General features: G+C 34.4%; 1 protein-coding gene across 1 annotated transcript in view; it reads left to right on the top strand.

Annotated features, from left to right (window-relative positions):
- TMPRSS15 (transmembrane serine protease 15) overlaps positions 1–19,016 on the top strand; it is a 142,482-nt gene that overhangs the window by 25,235 nt on the left and 98,231 nt on the right. The window contains exons 6-7 of the mRNA XM_010378086.2: positions 5,922–6,053; positions 13,753–13,861. Of these exons, the coding sequence (XP_010376388.1) occupies positions 5,922–6,053; positions 13,753–13,861 (241 nt within the window). The remainder of the gene's footprint in view (positions 1–5,921; positions 6,054–13,752; positions 13,862–19,016) is intronic.

Below are 19,016 nucleotides of genomic sequence, written 5' to 3'. Positions count from 1 at the left end.
CATGAATATTGTATACATAGAGGGAAAACATTTGTAAAATTATAAAAGCCATTCTTAGCAAGGATAAAGAATTCTTGCATAAAAATTGTTGGTGTAATATTTGAAAAGCAAAGCAATACATAAATCAATCAAAATGCTTTAGGAAACAAGCCGTCACAATTCTAAAACCCATGAAGATCTATTATGATAGCATAAGCCTGTCTGCAGTTGTGTTAGGTTATATCCAAACAGCAGCACAACATATTGACAAAAAAGAAAAAAAAAAAAAAAAAGCCTGCCACTGAGCCCACATTCCTGTCTCTAATGTGGAAAATTATTTACACCCTCTCAAATCCCCTTCCAACACACTTTGAACAAATGCTTTTGGGATTGATAATGGCTAATTCTTCTGCTTTCAAAGTAAACTGAATAAGTAAGATAAATATATTTTGAAAACTACGTTCCTAAAACCTTGAAAGTCAGTAACAAGTATCCAAATTAATGCCATTTTTCTATTTGTTTAGAGGTTCATCAAATGATTAATTCAAAGTCATTAGGGCCCTCTTAGTTGTATAAAATGTCCTAATAGTAATATGTAGAATGTATTAGGTAGAAACACTATTTTAAATAAAGCAAGAAAGCACTGGACTTAAAAGAAGGTTTTCGCCTTTACTATTCTGAAGACATACCTGTTAAAAATATAAAGAGTTGGCTGAAACATCTGCCCAATTTCCTCTGAGCAAAGAAGGAAATGATGAATGAGGGGTCAGAGAGCATGGGAAAGTATGCCAGCCATATTTTTCTCTCCTGGTCAGTGGAGCAGAAATCTTCTTTTCTACATGGAAACACAGAAATGGGGGGCAGTGTACACTTAACTCTGTCTTTCACATTTTGTATAATTAATAGTCAAAATAAAGATCAAAATGTAACATAAATTCTCAATCACTAAAAAGACATGGGTAAATTCACACATTACCTAATTTCAACAATCAATTTATATGTATGTGGCAAGCTATCTAGCCTATTTGAACTTTATAAATTATCTGAAAAGTAGATTAAAATACATTTCTTAGAGAATGATCATGAGAATTGAAAGAGAGAGAATACAGACACCCACTGTACCGTGGTCAGTATGATGTCTCCCACAAAGGAGCAGGAGGAACAACACCAATATTAGATCCCTACTCCTTCCCCCTTCTGAGTTTGATGAAACAGAATCGAACAAAACAACTATTTGGATACTTTATTTAAAAGATTCACAAAAAACCCTAAATTTAAAACAAGATTATTATACTGGGTAATGCTCACTTTGATCTGAACTTTTACTTCTCCAAAAACACTTTGTTTCTAAACATTTCCTGTTACCAGAGACTGTACTGGATTACCTTAATCAATTCTCAAAGTATTATTATAAGGTAAGTAGGTGGTGAAATATCATATTCTTTTTCTTTTAAGTGAATCTGTGTACTACATGAGTGCCCAATCATCCTTGCCATTTATTCCTCTCATATGGCAAGATACTATTGTATTTATAGAGGGGAATAAGGCAATTAAACGTGAAAACTGCATTTTCCAAGCCGTAATTTATTATGAATATGACTTTCAGGGATTTTAAGTTTATTCTCATTTTTATATGCCCGGAAGACAGAGTTTGAGAAAAATCAACAGATGCATGCATCATATACCTGATATTAGTACCGTTATAAATTCTGCCACAGAGAATTTTTTGTGATAATGGTACAAAGTTCATGAGGATTATGCTCTATCATTCAACTGCTTTTGTTGCCAATGACCTGTCAGTTTTACTAACCCACTTAGAACATTAGCGGAGAAGGACTGGAACTGAGGTGACATTACACAGATTAATTTCTGTAGCGCTACAGAGTGCCTAGATGGGGTGTTTTGGCAATTGTTCCCATGTTTGAGGGATTTCTAGACTACAGCTTGTTCTAGTCCTTTGTTACTTACGGTGTAGGCAATAGCTGCAGAAAACAAAAGTATCACTATCATGGCCTTTCTCAGTCTCATAAAGTATGTAATCTTGCTATCAGTCCACTGTGTGAAAGAGTTTGAGGACTGAAGAAAAAGAATAATTGGTTGATTTAGTGAAAAACATGAAATTGGGCCAAAACAACGTAAGGTAGAATGATGTTCCCCGATTTAATTACTTTAAGACTGAGATGCAGAGATTTTATCTGATACCAAATGTATGGTGACTTTAAGAATTGCTCTTTTTCTGCACTTGAGAAAACAACATTTATCTATTGCTAAGCACTCTCCTCCAACTTAAGACATTCCTACCCACAAGGTATCAAGACTACTAAAGAATCTTTCTACCAATAATTTCATTTGGATTGAAAAGCCACAGTCTTGCTTACAATAAAATTTAAAGGAAACCTAAATTTGTTCTGTATAGTAAATGAGAATTTCTGTAAAGTGATATCTATTTTCCACTATAGCACGGTGAAATAAAACTGGTCTCTCAAGGCAAACATTCATGGATGAAGATTTTGCTTCTTCTATTGAGTAAGCTATCAGGATCTTGGGCTTAATTTGTCTTAACCACTTTTGGCCACCAAGTACTATTATCCCTTTTCAAATCGTAGGAACAATAAAAATCTGTGATTTCCAAACTATGGTTTCAATTTATCATGTTGTATGTAACATCTCTTACAAATTATTTGGAAGGCAAAAAATAATGAATTTTAGTCTTTTTACTCTCCACAATGTCTAGCACAGAGCCTGCTCTCAGTAGGCACAGGAGGCTCCTAGTGTCAAATCACTGGAAATTGTTTAGGCATTGGATCACTCTGAAATAATCCTCTCTGAGTGCATACTGAATTCTTCATGTTACAAATATAAATGAATAATTAAAGCCTTCTATTTGCAGAATTGCAATATAATTCACTGGTGTGTTTTCATAATATGTCAAAAGTTAGTGTCCTGAAGGTAAAATACCACATAGATTACAGAAAACAAGTGCACTTTTCCCCACTGAGTTAATAATGCCTAATATTAAGGAAATTTGATTAGTTTTTAATAAATGAAACCAATTATTCTCTTTGTTTTCTTTAACTAGAATTGATAAACTCCTTTCCTAAAAGTTCTCTGTTGGGAAGCACAATTTGGTACAGACTTCTTTAAAAAAAGAAATATTACAACAAAAATTAAGCAATGAAATGCAAACCAAGTAATACTCAAGCCAAGAACTCTAGTTTGAGAGTGCAAACCCATTTAAATTAAACTGGCATCTGGCTAGGTGTAACAGCTAATGTTTTAATTGATTTTTGTTAGAAATTGTAATCATATATATTCATGTAGGAAATGAAAGAGAGAGAGAGAAGAGTCAGTAAGAATACAATTTGACAAAAATTTTAAAACTCACTACCATTGTATAAGAATGACATTCATATTTTTCATATTAGTTTTAATATGGGAAACTTCTGTTTCCTCATGGACCAAGTCAGTTGAAGAGTGTTTATGAAACAGTCTGGAGAGAGCCAGAGTGCAACTTAAGGGTACCTCATATTCCAACTTAAAGTCAAAATACTTCAAACTAGACTCAGTTTATAACCCCACAATTTGTTCATCTCGTAATCACTACTGCAACTAATGGCCATTAGTAACCCAACCGGTCTCTTCAGTAATTCAACTGAATTACTTAGTATCCCATTCTCCACCTTCACTAATCTTGTTCAGAAGCACACGTGGTCACAGAAGCTCATCAATTTTACCTGTAAAGTAGCAACTGAGTCCATGGCCCATCTCCTCTGACATTGTGAGACTTCTGCTCTCATCTTTCACGTGGACCCTTGAAACAGCTTCTTGAGTTGTCTTATTCAAGTGATGTTTCACATGTTTCACATGGTCCAACAATTGCCTTTAGGAAACGTGGACTGGTCGTATTGCAGATAGATGTAAAATCTTCCAGTGCCATCGCCTATTGAAAAATATCTCTAACACTTAACAAAGATAAAAAGGTTTGCTAGAATCTGGTACCAAACTCCTTTCCTGCTATGCCTTCCATAAACATCCCACTGTCTAGGTTAATGAGACTCATCCGTTTCTCACATATTGATGGACTCCTGACACATCACTAAATACATTCCATATCTCTCTCCTCCTGGTGCATTTCTAGGTATACATCAAAAACTAATTTAAATATGACCATTTCGGTAAAAATGTCTTTAATTCTTGCCTTAGAAGGAAACTAATTGCTTAAACTTTGATGCTCCCATAGCACTTTTTAAATCTCTCTCTTTAAAATATAACTTGTAAATAAACAAGTTCCCCCACTGAACTTCAAGCTTCATAAAAAGAGAGAGGCTCTGCCTTACTCATTCTTTTATCACCATCTCTTAAAATTCCATGACAAAAATGTGTACAAAATAAATACTTGTGGGGTCCATAAATGATTATTCATGAGATCAATCGAGTCCAAGTGGTATCACTTGCTGGTGTGGTTTTGGGGTCCGATCTAGAGTTCAACAGATATTGAACAGAGACGTGATGCATCAGGAACTGAAGCTCCCATGAGAAGCATTAGGACAGCCAAAGTGATATATGTTCATAGCTGTATCCCAAATTCGTCTTTGAAATGCTTAATACTTGGAATTCTATTAGCTACTCATAAAATAAGACACAGTTTTAAGTATAGTGCTTTCTTTGGTTTATGTATTTATAAAGCACATATGAGATTCTATCAAATATTATGCCTTTTCTGGATTAACAACTCAATGGTTAAGGACTTTTGATGAATAGCTCTTAAATATCAACAAATATATGCATTTGAGTTTATTAAATAATATTTTTATTATTATTTATTGTTTTCCTACATGGGAGTACTCTGTCATTTGAGAATGGCTTTGATCTTTACTCTGTCCTATAGGTTTAGATGTTGGGTGTTTCATGAATTTCCCCATTGGTTTATATTCATTTTAATTACAGCCAGTTGCAAATGTCTAATTTAGCTGCATGTAAACTCAGCAAAAATTTACACATGTTTTTAGTTAAGAAGTAACTTAGTAGGTTCATTGACACAGGCATTTTTACTTTTCCAATTAATTTTATAGAGCAGAAGGAGAAATTTCAGATTTTCATATTTTTAAAACCCAGCAGATGGCAGTAGAGTTCTGGCTTTAAGATTAAGAACAATAACCAAAAAGAAAACAAAAATGCTGATGAGCTAAAAATCTCCAAAACTTTGCACTGTCATTGTTATAATATTCAGAGGCAAAAGTATTCAAATTTCCACATTGGCCTAAAATTTTTTAAAAAGCCTTTATCTTGTAGGCATATAAGAATATGGCTTATTTTCGGAATTGCTCTTAAATTTTCCAAGTTAATTTCTAGAAGTAAAATGTGTTTCTTTCTGCATCTCTAGACTTAAGTTTATGAAAGTGGGGCAAGTGAAGCACAAGGCGGGCTGAGAGGTGCACATTGTTCGGATCCCCTCCAGAAGATGGCATGAAACCCTGCAGGGGTGTGTTTATAGTGTACCCCCTAAGAATCTCTGACCCCAAGAACAAAGAGAGACTGAACAGAAATAGTCATTGGTTTCTTCGTTGTTCAATGTCACAATGCACTGGGACTTTTAAGTGTTTATCTTACTTTAAAATGACTTTGGTTGGTAAATGTACTCTACGGAATGGAAACCTTGACTTAAGCCACTATATTTTCAAATAATAAGCTTATGAGTAAATGAAGTGGCTGCTAGATGTTGCAGATTATGACAAGCTTTCCAAAATTGCCCCTCATGAAATTTCAAAATTTAAAATGCTCTAATTTTACAAATGATTGATTTACAAATGAAATAAATATTCCTATGGCAGTTGAAGAATATACTTGTAAGTAAGAACCCCAGTGGCAAAAAGGCCTATTAAATATTTAAACATTGTACATATCTCATCAATTGGAAATTAATTTCCATTGTTTTTTTAAAGGAAATGTCTCAATAGAGTGCCCACCTGGTTCAAGTCCTTGTGCTGACGCTCTAACGTGTATAAAAGCTGATTTATTTTGTGATGGAGAAGTAAACTGTCCAGATGGTTCTGATGAAGACAATAAAATGTGTGGTAAGTTCTCCCCACTACTCTCTGTCCTTCTGTTTTATCCTCCCTCACTATAGACACACAAACACACACACACACACACACACACACACACACATATTCTAATCTCAAATACCTGAAACTACTGAAGAATGAGCTATTTAAATAGCTATTTTTACAGTATAATACAAAACCTAAAAATAATTGTATTAATATTTTCCTAAACTTTATAAATAATATTAAACATGCTAATTAATTAAACAGAATTCCATTTGATCACTACAGAAAGGAAGATGTGATTAACAATGTCTGTCATAAATGTGGGGATGGGTGTTGCTAAATTTTCATCTCTTCTCTATGTTAAGCTAATCCAAACTATTATTAATTTGACTTATTCGATAAACATTCTCACTTCTTACTAATGGTTTTCATGTTTTTTTCACTATCGTATCAGTCTTTTTCTTTCAACATTTTAACAGTACCTAACTCAATGAGCACCATACTAAAATTTTGACTGTTGCTTTTGTCGCTTGTAGTTCTGTAAATAATAGAAATAAGATATGAATAAGAACTTAATGCCTCATAAGTAAAACTTCTGTGTTTCATTTGTATATTTTGGCATTTTTTCAGTGTTAATGATAATAATGTTATTTTACTATTATTATTATTACTATTTGGCACTTAAGTAGCAGTTACCATATACCAAGCATGGCTCTAGTTGATTTAAACTACATGTTTACTCTTTGGCTTATTTCTTCATGTTATAGCTGGATTCCACTTAGGAAAGTTTACTAGAAAGCAGCATCTAAATAGGTAATTTATTTTTGTGTGTAACACATTTAAGAAGATTTCCACATAGAACTACAATAGTTCTCCCTTTTTAGCGGTTTCCACAGTTTCAACTACTTACTGTCAACCACAGGGCGCAACAGTAAATGGAACATTCCAGAAATAAACAATGCATAAGTATAAAGTTGCACATCACTCTGAGTATTGTTACAATTGTTCTATTTTATTAGTGATTATTGCTGTTAATCTCCTATGGTAGATGTGTATGTGTAAGAAAAAAAAACATAGTATATATAGGGTTCAGTACTATCCATGGTTCAGGCATCCACTGGAGGTGTTAGAATATATCCCCTGTGGATAAGGGGAGACTGCTGACTTTGGATAAGTCTAACTGATATTTTGTTTTATTTAACAGAAAGTATTAACTGAACATTTTTTGGTATGGCTTATAATCAGTTTTAAAACTATCAGTACAATTAGTGCCCAAAGTGTGTTAAAGACTGTAGTTACTATTTGCTACACTTTTCTATTATTTGTTATACTTTTCTCATCTCGCTTGACAGTAATTAAAGAGGAATATTCCAATAACGATGAAAGTTTTAAAAGCTACCTATCCACTTACTACACATTTTAAAAGCCAGGCAGTTAGTCTGTTTCCCAGTACCAACTCAACGAAAGGCAACTCTACTACAGAGACTCCCACTAGGCAATCCCAATGCAAATGTTCTTGGATAAAATTCAGACCTTTAAAGTTTAACTACACGCTCTGAGGTGCACTCAGAACATATTGGAAGAAAGTGCAGGCTGCAGAATATTTTTAAATCTATTTTATATAACTAAGTTACTCAAAGAAGAAGAAAGCAATGTTCTTGCTTTGCTATCGCTTTCAGGCATTTTCCAAAATCTTTTCAGGGCGAATATGATACAAGTGTGCCATCACGAGGTAGCAAAGGTGATGTTGATTTCTGTTTCAAAAATAATAGTGTACGTCAACTTAAACACATGGCTTTAAGCCAATATAATGATGATCAATATCCTTAAATAGAGGAAAAAGCGTAACTACCAAAATACATGAATCAAATATTGAAAAATGTACTGCACCTATTATTTTGTTATTATGCTCATGGTATTCATAATTTTCATGATGAACTAATATCAGTGCATATAAAAAAGAACCATAGGAATATCATGCAAGTGTGATAATTTATCCTAAAATAAGTTTTAATGCTATGAATCATTTTTCTGAGCCATTCTAAACTCAGGAGATGAGCCTCAGTATTAGAATGGAAGTAATTATCTAAGTTTGCTTTAAAAATATAGTCAAACTGCATTGTTACTTTTTAGTATCACAAAGATTTTTTTGTTTATTGAACCTTAGTAGTGACCAACCTTTCATGTCACTAACTCTCAAGCGTGCACACCGTCACTTTCCATTTTGTTGATTCTCTCTCTTTTTTTTTTTTTTTTTTTGTTTAAAGTAAGTTGTGTCTATTTTGGTAAATAAACTCGAATTATTTGTGGGATACTATTGTTTAAATCAATCAATTAATCTATTTTTATCCAGAGGGAATTTAAAAGTACAAGTTGCTTTATTCATTTTAAGTTGCTTCATTCATTGACTATGGTGAGCCCACAAGCCTAATGACTTTCAGCACCAGCTCAAACTTTCAGCAACATTATTTCCACCTGAAAGCCACTGTCCATCAATCTATATTCACGGAAAAAATTATAAAATTAATTTAAGATAATTTTTCCAATATGAAGTTGACCTTTACACTCTCTCTCTCTCTCTCTCTCTCTCTCTCTCTCTCTCTCTCTCTCTCTCTCTTTCTCTTTCTCTTTCTCTCTCTCATTGATTTATTTACTTTTATGCTCCAGCTGGGAGCTTTAATTCTGGTTTGTGTTATAAATAGAGTCATATTAACGTTGTCTTCCTCATGCAACTTACTCTTTTGGTCTTTAGTTATTTAGGTTTGCACACTTACATCTGACTATAGCTGAAACAAGATTTCTTTAAATTGTCTTTGTCTTCTGATTAGAATTACATCAGCAGGAAAGTTCACTTTTTAGCTGACCTATGAAAAGGAAAGATGCTGATTCACAGCCTTTAAGCCAATGCTTAACTCTTTGGAAGTTGGCAAGTGTTCTCATAGTTTGCATGCATCACGTGTGTATGCATAATAGAGCTTGGTGGCTAAGCATAGATTATGTTTGATTTATATATCCTGGAGATTTCAAGGCCATGAGCAAAGACACAATTAGTGAATATTCAGCCAGCAGAGGGAGCTCTTCATTGGTCCTAAGTGCATACCCTTATGAATTCCATCCCATTACAGGTAACATTTCTGATAATGCAATAGAATGACTGCTGCTATTTGACAAGCTCATTTATCTTCTACTTAGATTTTTTTTTCTGATGCTGCACTAGAAAGCACTGCACAGTCTAAAAAGTCACAATCCTAAGTACCAGCCATCCTACTCATCCACAACTGGGTCATATATTTTTTCCTGAAAACCTATCCTGCTTCATTCATGGTCATTTGTACTATTAGGTTCTCCAGAAACATCCTGAAATTAAATTTAAAAAAGGATGAGAAAGTGCTTTACACAAGCCTCTATCTTGAAATGATAATATTTTGGCATTCTGAGTGTTGCCATTAGAAATAATTCAATACTACTGTAATTTTATTTTAAACACGTTTAGGAATATTCTCTATATTTGCTTGAATGCAGGAATTGACTAGAGCCTCATTAGAGCAGAATTTGACCTGTGGAGTATCCATTCCCACTAAAACTTAGTAACGTGACAGAATACTGGACAGGAAAATTTATCATATTCTTTAGGACATGCTAAATACTATGACAAACAATCTTAACAATTTATGACAATAACAGTTTATTTATCACCTATATCACGGTGCAAGAAAAATGGCGAACGGCTGTGCTCTAGGCATTCAGGATGCCTGCTCTTTACTTGCCACTCTCTCTGCCCCCAGAGTCCCCTACTGGATCCTTTACAACCAGCTGACTGACAAAGGAAGGATGTTACAGATATGTTCAGAAACCATATTTGGAAATAGACACAGTGACTTTTACAATCGTTCATTGGCCAACTCAGTCACATGACCTTATCTGGCAAGGGATTTGGGGAAGTGTAGTTTAGTCATGTGCTCAGGAAAGAACTGAAACAGGGTTCGTCAAACGTAGAACCGTCTTTGAAACTAGAGACATAACTCAGCTTTCTGGAAATCATGAATCACATTGTGCAGCACAAAGCTGTTGACACCTTTCTCGAAAAATGCGTAGTGAACAGATGGGAACAATGACTAAAATTTTAACAACTTTACAAACAGGTTTTACGAATTCTTAAAGGGATCTTGTTTTGTTCCCTTTCTCTTTCTCTCTGTCTCTTTTGCGTCCCCATTTGTTCTGGAGTATTATTGCAAATGTGATCTATATTCTAACTTTAAGAAGATGGAAACCTTTAAAAAATTTTCTGTTTCTTCTTTTATTTATGCTTTCCCCCTGCTTTTCAGTTCAAAGAGTGGGTGATGTCATTGCGATAGTGATAGATGCATATATATATTGTGATATTAGGCAACATACCACAGTATGCTCTAGAAAAAGACTGCCTGGCTTTCAACTGCTGCTTGTAAGCTAGGAGGCCTTATGGTAGTTATTTAATCCGTATATGCCTCAGTTTCCCCCATAACTTCATAGACGTGTTATAAAGTTACATTCATACATATATAATAACTTTGGGAAATGACTGGCACATAGTTAACACTCCGTAAATGTTGGCAGTTATATTTTAGCACTGACAGGATTGAGCACCCTACCTCATGCACTGATAGGATTGAGCTCCCTACCTCATTGCTTCCAAAGTACTGTAACTCAAATATAAACTTCCCAATAGCAGTAGACTTTACGACACTGCCTACAATCTTTGAGTCCACAATATTTCTCGACAAACTGTAATTTAAAAACTTTATATATCATATAAAACGCAAGCAATACCATCTTCATTTTTATGGTCTTTGAATCTAAGGCATTAATTGCCCTACTTGTTTGGCATAGTTTACAGTGAAAAACAGAGTTGAGGGTGAGGAAAGAGATTTGCTCTAACAACTAGAAAATTGTTTAGCAAGTCATTAAAAAGTCACATATTTTACTATTTATCTTCAACTCATGACAAATGAGCCTTAATTTTCTTTGTTTGTTGCAGCGATTATTATGCATAAGGCAATTCAGTTAACAAACCACTATTTTTCCTTCTTTCCTGTGGTCTGTGCTGGATTGTTCAGAATTTAATCCTTGCTTCTTGACTTATTTTCTTTTATTATCTTCATTCTTTTTTTCTTTTCTTTTTTTCTTCTGGGAATCAGGTTGCCAAATCATAAGCTAATGCAATTAATTCTTAGGTCATTGTTTTTAAGCAGACTTTGAATAATAAACTTAAGTTACCAAAGTAAATTTTTATGCACTTCAAAATATATATATGCCAAAAAATAGCAAAAACCCAATAAACACGTAAAATTTTTATCAAGATTTCTATTTGCTATCTAATTTTTAATGTATTTATTCTTATATACATAAAATATTTTGTCACAAAATAGCTCATATTGTGTAATTTGATAGAATCACTTTATAATTTTACAATGAGCTTTTTCATAGCTCAATTTAGAATTAGCTTATTCTAAACACTCAGATTCCAAAAATGGCAAATTAATTTTAGCATATTTCTTTGATTTTTCTATCCTCCATTAATGTTTCTCCATATGAAGAATTTTTAATCTACACAGAGTAAAAGAGCACATTGTAGGGGTCATAATTTTAGAATACTGTGTCAACATAACCAAGTAACTAACTAGAAGGAAAATAATGTAAGAAAGACTAAAAATTGTGAAAATCAAGGTGGATTTTTGCATATGCTATACATAGCAAGTGTATGAATAAAACAAAAATCTGTAAGTTATGGCTCCTGGTTCATGCCTTCAAGAAGATTTTAATCTAGTTGTAATCCATTCAGATATAAATTAAAGGCAACTAATAATGCATGACATTAAGGAGAGGTTCATGAAATAAATCTGAAAACCAAAAGAGGAAAATGAGTAATTATGGAAAGCAAAAGTCTTAATCAGGAATATTGAATGAAAATATTGAAAATATTGAACTAGTTATCTCCCAAAGGAGCAAGAGTAATGAACTTTAAAAGATGGACTAACCCAGATTTGTTGGATGGAATTATGTACAGGCCATTAGTACTATCACTTTCCTGGCCTTAGTCTAATCTTTTTCAAGAAAACATAGCACTTTGTACATATATTTGAAATTCGCCTAGCTCCAATTTAATTATAAAAAATAAGACCAAGAAAATGACTAGTTATTTGTCTAAACTGGCAGGTTTCAATTCAGATATATTTATTTCCTTGCAAATATGGAAGAATACACTTAAAGTGCAGCTTAGGGAAGTGTGTTTAGATAGACAGTGCTTTTGGACATGAAGCAGTGGCTCACACCTATAATCCCAGCACTTTGGGAGTCCTGGGAGTGCAGATCACCTGAGGTCAGGAGATCGAGACCAGCCTGGCCAACATGGTGAAACCCCATCTCTACTAAAAATAGAACAAGTAGCCGGGCGTGGTGGCAGGCGCCTGTAATCCCAGCTACTCCTGAGGCTGAGGCAGGAGAATCGCTTGAACATGGGAGGAGGAGATTGCAGTGAGCCGAGATCGCACCATTGCATTCCAGCACACGCGGCAAGAGTGAAACTCTATCTCAAAAAAAAAAAAAAAAAAAAGGAAAAGAAGAGGAGAAAGAGAGAGAGAGAGAAGGAAGGAAGGAAGGAAGGAAGAAGGAAGGAAGGAAGGAAGGAAGGAAGTAGAAGGATAATAAGGAAGGAAGGAAAAGGAAGAAGGAAGGAAGGAAGGACGAAGAAAAGAAGAGAGAGAAAGAAAAAAGAAGAAAGAAAGAAAGAAAAGAAAGAAAGAAAGACAAGAAAGAAAGAAAGAAAGAAAGAAGAAAGAAAGAAAGAAAGAAAAGAAAGAAGAAAGAAAAGAAAGAAAGAGAAGAAAAGAAAAAAGAAAAGAAAGAAGAAAGAAAGAAAGAAAGAAAAGAAAGAAAGAAAAAAAAACAAAAAAAAAGAAAGAAAAGAAAAAAGAAAGAAAGAGAAAATTTTTCTAAAGTACTTCACATGTATTGTCTTATTACCCAGCCATCCCATTACTGGGTATGTACCCAAAGGATTATAAATCATGCTGCTATAAAGACACATGTACACATATGTTTATTGCGGCACTATTCACAATAGCAAAGACTTGGAATCAACCCAAATGTCCATCAGTGACAGACTGGATTAAGAAAATGTGGCACATACACACCATGGAATACTATGCAGCCATAAAAAAGGATGAGTTTGCGTCCTTTGTAGGGACATGGATGCGGCTGGAAACCATCATTCTCAGCAAACTATCGCTAGAGCAGAAAGCCAAACACCACATGTTCTCACTCATAGGTGGGAAATGAACAATGAGATCACTTGGACTCGGGAAGGGGAACATCACACACCAGGGCCTATCATGGGGAGGGGGGAGGGGGGAGGGATTGCACTGGGAGTTATACCTGATGTAAATGACAGGTTGATGGGCACTGACGAGTTGATGGGTGCAGCACACCAACATGGCACAAGTATACATATGTAACAAACCTGCATGTTATGCACATGTACCCTAGAACTTAAAGTATAATAATAATAAAAAAGAAAAATAAATAAATAAAAATGGCTAATAGGTTTTCAACATGAAATCTTATTATCATTTCAGTTTTATAAAATAGCCTTGTACAGATTCCACCATGAATATTCTGTGAAATGTTTTGCAGCCAATTTGAACCCCAAGATTGTTTTTGTCTAACATTAATTGGCATCGTTTTGCAGCCACAGTTTGTGATGGAAGATTTTTGTTAACTGGATCATCTGGGTCTTTCCAGGCTACTCATTATCCAAAACCTTCTGAATCAAGTGTTGTCTGCCAGTGGATCATACGGTAACACAAGATCTTATGTTTTCTATTCTTAAGTCATGAAGTGTTTTTCTGATGCAATGTCTTATTGTTTTCAGTACTTTTTTAAAGAATTATTGTTTTCATTAAGCATGAAGCAAAAACCTCTCAACTGAAAAACTGTACCAAAGATTATACTATCATTTTTAACCTTTTACAAAGGTATTCTGTCCTATGAACAATACTGTCTAATAAATGGGGTCATCTCATTGGGTTCTGAAGCAAGTTTATTTTTCTGTGGTACACATTGATCACGTGCTGCCAGGCAAACAACACACATGTATGGCTGTGTATCATGAGAAGCAGAATTTCACATCACCTGCATTTGTCTATAAAATATGTTCTTTCTCATTTTGCCGCTGACTTTGTGGAACCCTCTAAAGGTGTGATTCAGTTACAGCAGATTAAGAGCAGGGAACAGCCTCTATGTATGTCTTTCTTGCTATATCTCGAATGACATTTGGATCAGTCACTATATATTTCACCTCCACATTCTTAATTCAATTAACCAATCATGATGATAATCAAAATAATCAGGCTGCTGATAGCTGATCTATCTTAATGTTTACCTAAGCATTTTCATAGACAAGGAACACCTTAAGTTCCTTCCGGATATTCCAAGGAAAAAAGAATTTGTACTCACGTAACTATAAGAGATCCTGAAATAAACTTATTTTAACTCTTAAAAGTAGGACTTCTTATAGCTTTAAATATGTTAACATGCAATGTAAGTCTCCAATGGAAACTTTCTTGTTAAAATGCTGAATATTTCCCCAACAGAACATGCAGAATAAGTGCTCCATAGAATTCACTATGAAAAATTATATTCTAATTAGTTCATTTGTATTAATAGCTAGATGGGATTATGATTTACTGGTCTGACCTATAGTGTAATTTTAATCATTGTGATGACTCACTAGAAAACTACAGCAATCAATATAATAGCTGATTAAAGAAAGTTAAAAGTCAGAGCCTCAGGTTCTTGTCAAACAGTATGAAATGGCCCCACAAATAATCGCCCAGGTAGACATATCCCAGAGAGGAGATGTGAGAAAAAGATTGTTCTATACACACTTACTTGGCATTGTTCAAGGAAAGAAGAATATCCCTTTATTTTTCATTTCGATTTGGAGTGCAGCCCCTTGTGAGATGTGTGATATAACTAAAAACACAATTTCTTTTGTTTCATGCTCTAGACAACATGCTATTGGTGTGTCAAAAATAAGACTAAAATTAGGCCGGGCGCAGTGGCTTATGCCTTTAATCCCAGCACTTTGGGAGGTCAAGGCGGGCGAATCACGAGGTCAGGAGATCGAGACCATCCTGGCAAACAAGGTGAAACCCCGTCTCTACTAAAAATACAAAAAAAGTGGCGGCGCCTGTAGTCCCAGCTACTCGGGAGGCTGAGGCAGGAGAATGGTGGGAACCCGGGAGGCAGAGCTTGCAGTGAGCCGAGATCGCACCACTGCACTCCGGCCTGGGCGACAGCGCGAGACTCCGTCTCAAAAAAAAAAAAAAAAAAAAAAAAAAAGACGAAAATTAAAAATGGCAGTTCTAAGTAGTTCTTGACAATGGAAAAATTAACTAAGTTGGAGAATATTGTTTTCACCCTACATTTGTATGCGTTCATATATATATATATATGCGGTTTTTTTTTAATACAGACACACACACACACAATAGCTTCAGACTTAAAAGAAGCATTTATAAATGTCTATTAGCATTGTTCATTAGGAAAATAAAATATTAACTCTAACACTTATTTAAAATTTTGGTAGAAAGCTGTAGAAAATCTTAAATATCTTTCACTGAAAATGGAAAGAATAAATAAATGTAACCAATCTGCATAATTGGGTATAGAACTATTTTTTATGCAATCTTTGAAACTTTATTAATACCAAATAAAAATAATTTAATTGCTAAGTTTACTTCTTAATAAAGACCGGTCGCATTTAGAGGGTTTATGAGCAGAACGCACAATCAACTTTTGCTGTAATGATAATGTCCTTTACGCAAAAATTATCCTATATTAATTAAATATTTTATGGTCCTATTGTTTTTAGTTTCTTTCCATTACTTAATTTTTGAAACTATTTTAAGAAATCTGTGATTGGTAAATGGATTATTTTAAAAACCTGAAGAACCTAAAATGTTCCCCCAAAACAAATAATATACTTCATGCTAAAATGATGATTGAGTCATATAAATAATCTATTTTTTCCTCAAAGCTTATTATTATATTAGTAATGCATTGTACCAAATAGTTGTTTTCTTTCCCAGTAGTGATCAGAATTGGAGTAAAGACAATTTTTCTATAAGGTTTAAGACCAATTAAATATAGGAGAAATGTTTAAGATGCAATTAAACTACATTTTGGGCAGGACCAGCTCATCCTTTGAATTACATTAAGACCACAGTTAGCATACAGCCAATAGTTAAGAATATAGTTATTGGAGACAGTTTGTGTGGGTTCAAATCTAACTGGTTCACATTAAGATCTTCAGATCAAAATCTTCACACATCATCAGATCAAGATGTGTGATCTCAGGCAAATGAGTAAACCTCTTTGACTCAAAATTTCTGTGTCTGTAGAATTCCACATCTCTAAATACTATGATGTCATTATTAAATATGATAATGAATGTAAAGTGGTTAGCCACATATTAAATGCTCAATAAAAGTGGTCTATAAAAATATTAACTAATGACACAATAATACAAAGTATATAAATTAAATTTAAAGAAATTTAATTTAATCAAAAAATCAGAAGGTAACTGAAGTATCTAATATTATATAAACATCTGATTATGTTCTCCAATTAATCTTACTTTTATAAATCCCTGAGCTTTTATTGGAAGTGAGTTGAATTTTCTGAATCAGAAGAAAGTGGAAAATCGTCTGCACTTTTTTGTCTCTTCTACCTCCAAATATCTATTTTGAGAAATCAGAGGACCTCTGAAAGCAAAGCGTCCTAAGGAGCTTCTCATGCATGTGTTCCTTAGACGCACAGCTTGAAAACATCAGATGAAAAAACTCTCACTGTATTCTTGTCCAGACACACCAGAACTTTAATTAAAAGGGGAGAAATCATCTCTCAAGTCTGCTTATTTCTTCCATCTCTGTCTTTTCCAGCTTGCCTGCAGATTCCCTAAAGGTCTCACCAGCAGACTCACTCTTCTGGTCCTTAAACTGACGTAACAGAGGCAGAACTTAAACAGCTTCAAATGTAGCTTTACTTTCCTTCTCTGTCTAAGCTGGGATGATCTTCTGCTCCCTCATCTTGATCCCCTCACCTCTGCCTGTGGTTACCAGACATGTCTTATAGTAGCCATGAGTATAGCATCTCTTGTATTTACCTATCATGCTTCAAGGGCCCTCAAACCTAAGCGCTCATCATAATCGCCCTTGGAGCTTCTCAAAATACACATTCCAGAATACACTCTGGGACTGCTGAATCTGATACTCAGGGCTGAAGTCCATAGGTTTGTGGTTTGGGTTTTTTTTGGTTGTTTTTTTTTAATAACCCACCACCATTCTAACTTTATCTCCCCTGCAGCAAACACAGGTCAGGTCCAAAAATCTGAGTTTCTGCTTAGTTGTCTTTTAATGCTGCCCTGCTAGTAGCTGCCATTTCACTAACACCAACCCCACTACTTGAAGACTAAACTTCAGCCCTGAAGTCCAGCCCACCTGCCATAATTATAGTATGCTGTTTGATCAACCTGAGATCTTCCCACAAATGGACAGTTCTCAACAATGACTTTTAGACTTTCGAAAATTTACTAACTCTGTAAAGAATGTCCTTGATTGCCTTATTGGCCACATTACTACTGGTGGTGAACCTAAAAACCAATCTTGCCATGTCCCTGCCTGTAGGCCTTTATCACTCAGTGTCCTCCAGGACCAGAGTCAGAGGTCAGGTCACTTCTCAGGGCTCCTGCTTGGCCTTGGGAACTAAATCTCTTAAGTATTACCAGCCCTTTTAATCCTTTTGTGGGTCCATTTGCAGATGATCTAGCCAACCTCATGCCCAAGGAGGCTTAGACATTTTCACCCATACACACTTTTATTTCTTTCAGCCATCTCCCTTCCAAGGAGTTCAGAGAAACTTGGTACTTACAAAGCACTTGGAGGAGTTACTTACATTTCTGATTATAACACTTTAATAAGACAGTGGAGTTGTAAGTGGAGGTTTCACTAAGTCTCCTCTCTCTGAAACTATTATCTGAAAATGAAAATAGTTTAAATGTCAAATTTAAATTTTCTGATGAACCTGTCAAACTTTTCCTTCTATGCTCTTATACAAGCAGCTAGATACAATATTTTTTATATCAATAGCATGCAGTAGTTTCTACAAAGTATTAGATAATATAGGAATGAATGAATTAATCCCTGTCCTTGAGTCATATAAATTGTTAGGAAAGACATTTAAGTATGTAAATAACAATTTAACTGTCATACAATCAAGCTGTCACCTTGATGATATGAACAATGTGCATGAATTGGAAATTTTAACATAATTTAAATGTTCATACTACCCAAAGTGATGTACAGATTGAATGCAAGCCCTATAAAATACTGATGGCAGTTTTTACAGAAATAGAAAAAAAAAATCCAAAAATGTATATGGAATCACAACAAAACCTGAATAGCCAAAACAAACTTGAAAAAATAACAAACCTGGGGGGGTCTCACACTTCCTGATTTCAAAATATATTACAAAGCTGTAGTAATCAAAACTGTAACGTACTGGCAAAAAGACAAATATGTAGACAGAAAGAATAGAAAGCCCACAATAAAGCCTCACATATATGATCAAATATCTTCCATGAGGGTGCTAAGACAACACAAAGGAAAAAGGATAGTCTTTTCCACAAATGACATTGAGAAGACCTGAAATGGTGCAGCTGCTATAGAGAACAGTGTGCAGGTTCCTAAAAAAATTAAAAATAGAATTCACATATGATCCAGCATTCCCAATTCTGAATATTTATCTCAATGAAATATCTCCACTCCCATGTTCATTTCAGCATTAGTTACAATAACCCAAAGATAAAAAGAACCTGAATGTCCATCATCTGATGATTGAACAAAGGAAATGAGATATATATATATATATATATATGAATATTAGTCATAA

This window comes from Rhinopithecus roxellana, chromosome 13 (assembly GCF_007565055.1).
Source record: "Rhinopithecus roxellana isolate Shanxi Qingling chromosome 13, ASM756505v1, whole genome shotgun sequence".
Lineage (NCBI taxonomy): Eukaryota > Metazoa > Chordata > Mammalia > Primates > Cercopithecidae > Rhinopithecus > Rhinopithecus roxellana.
This window is presented reverse-complemented; position numbering and strand designations above follow the sequence as displayed.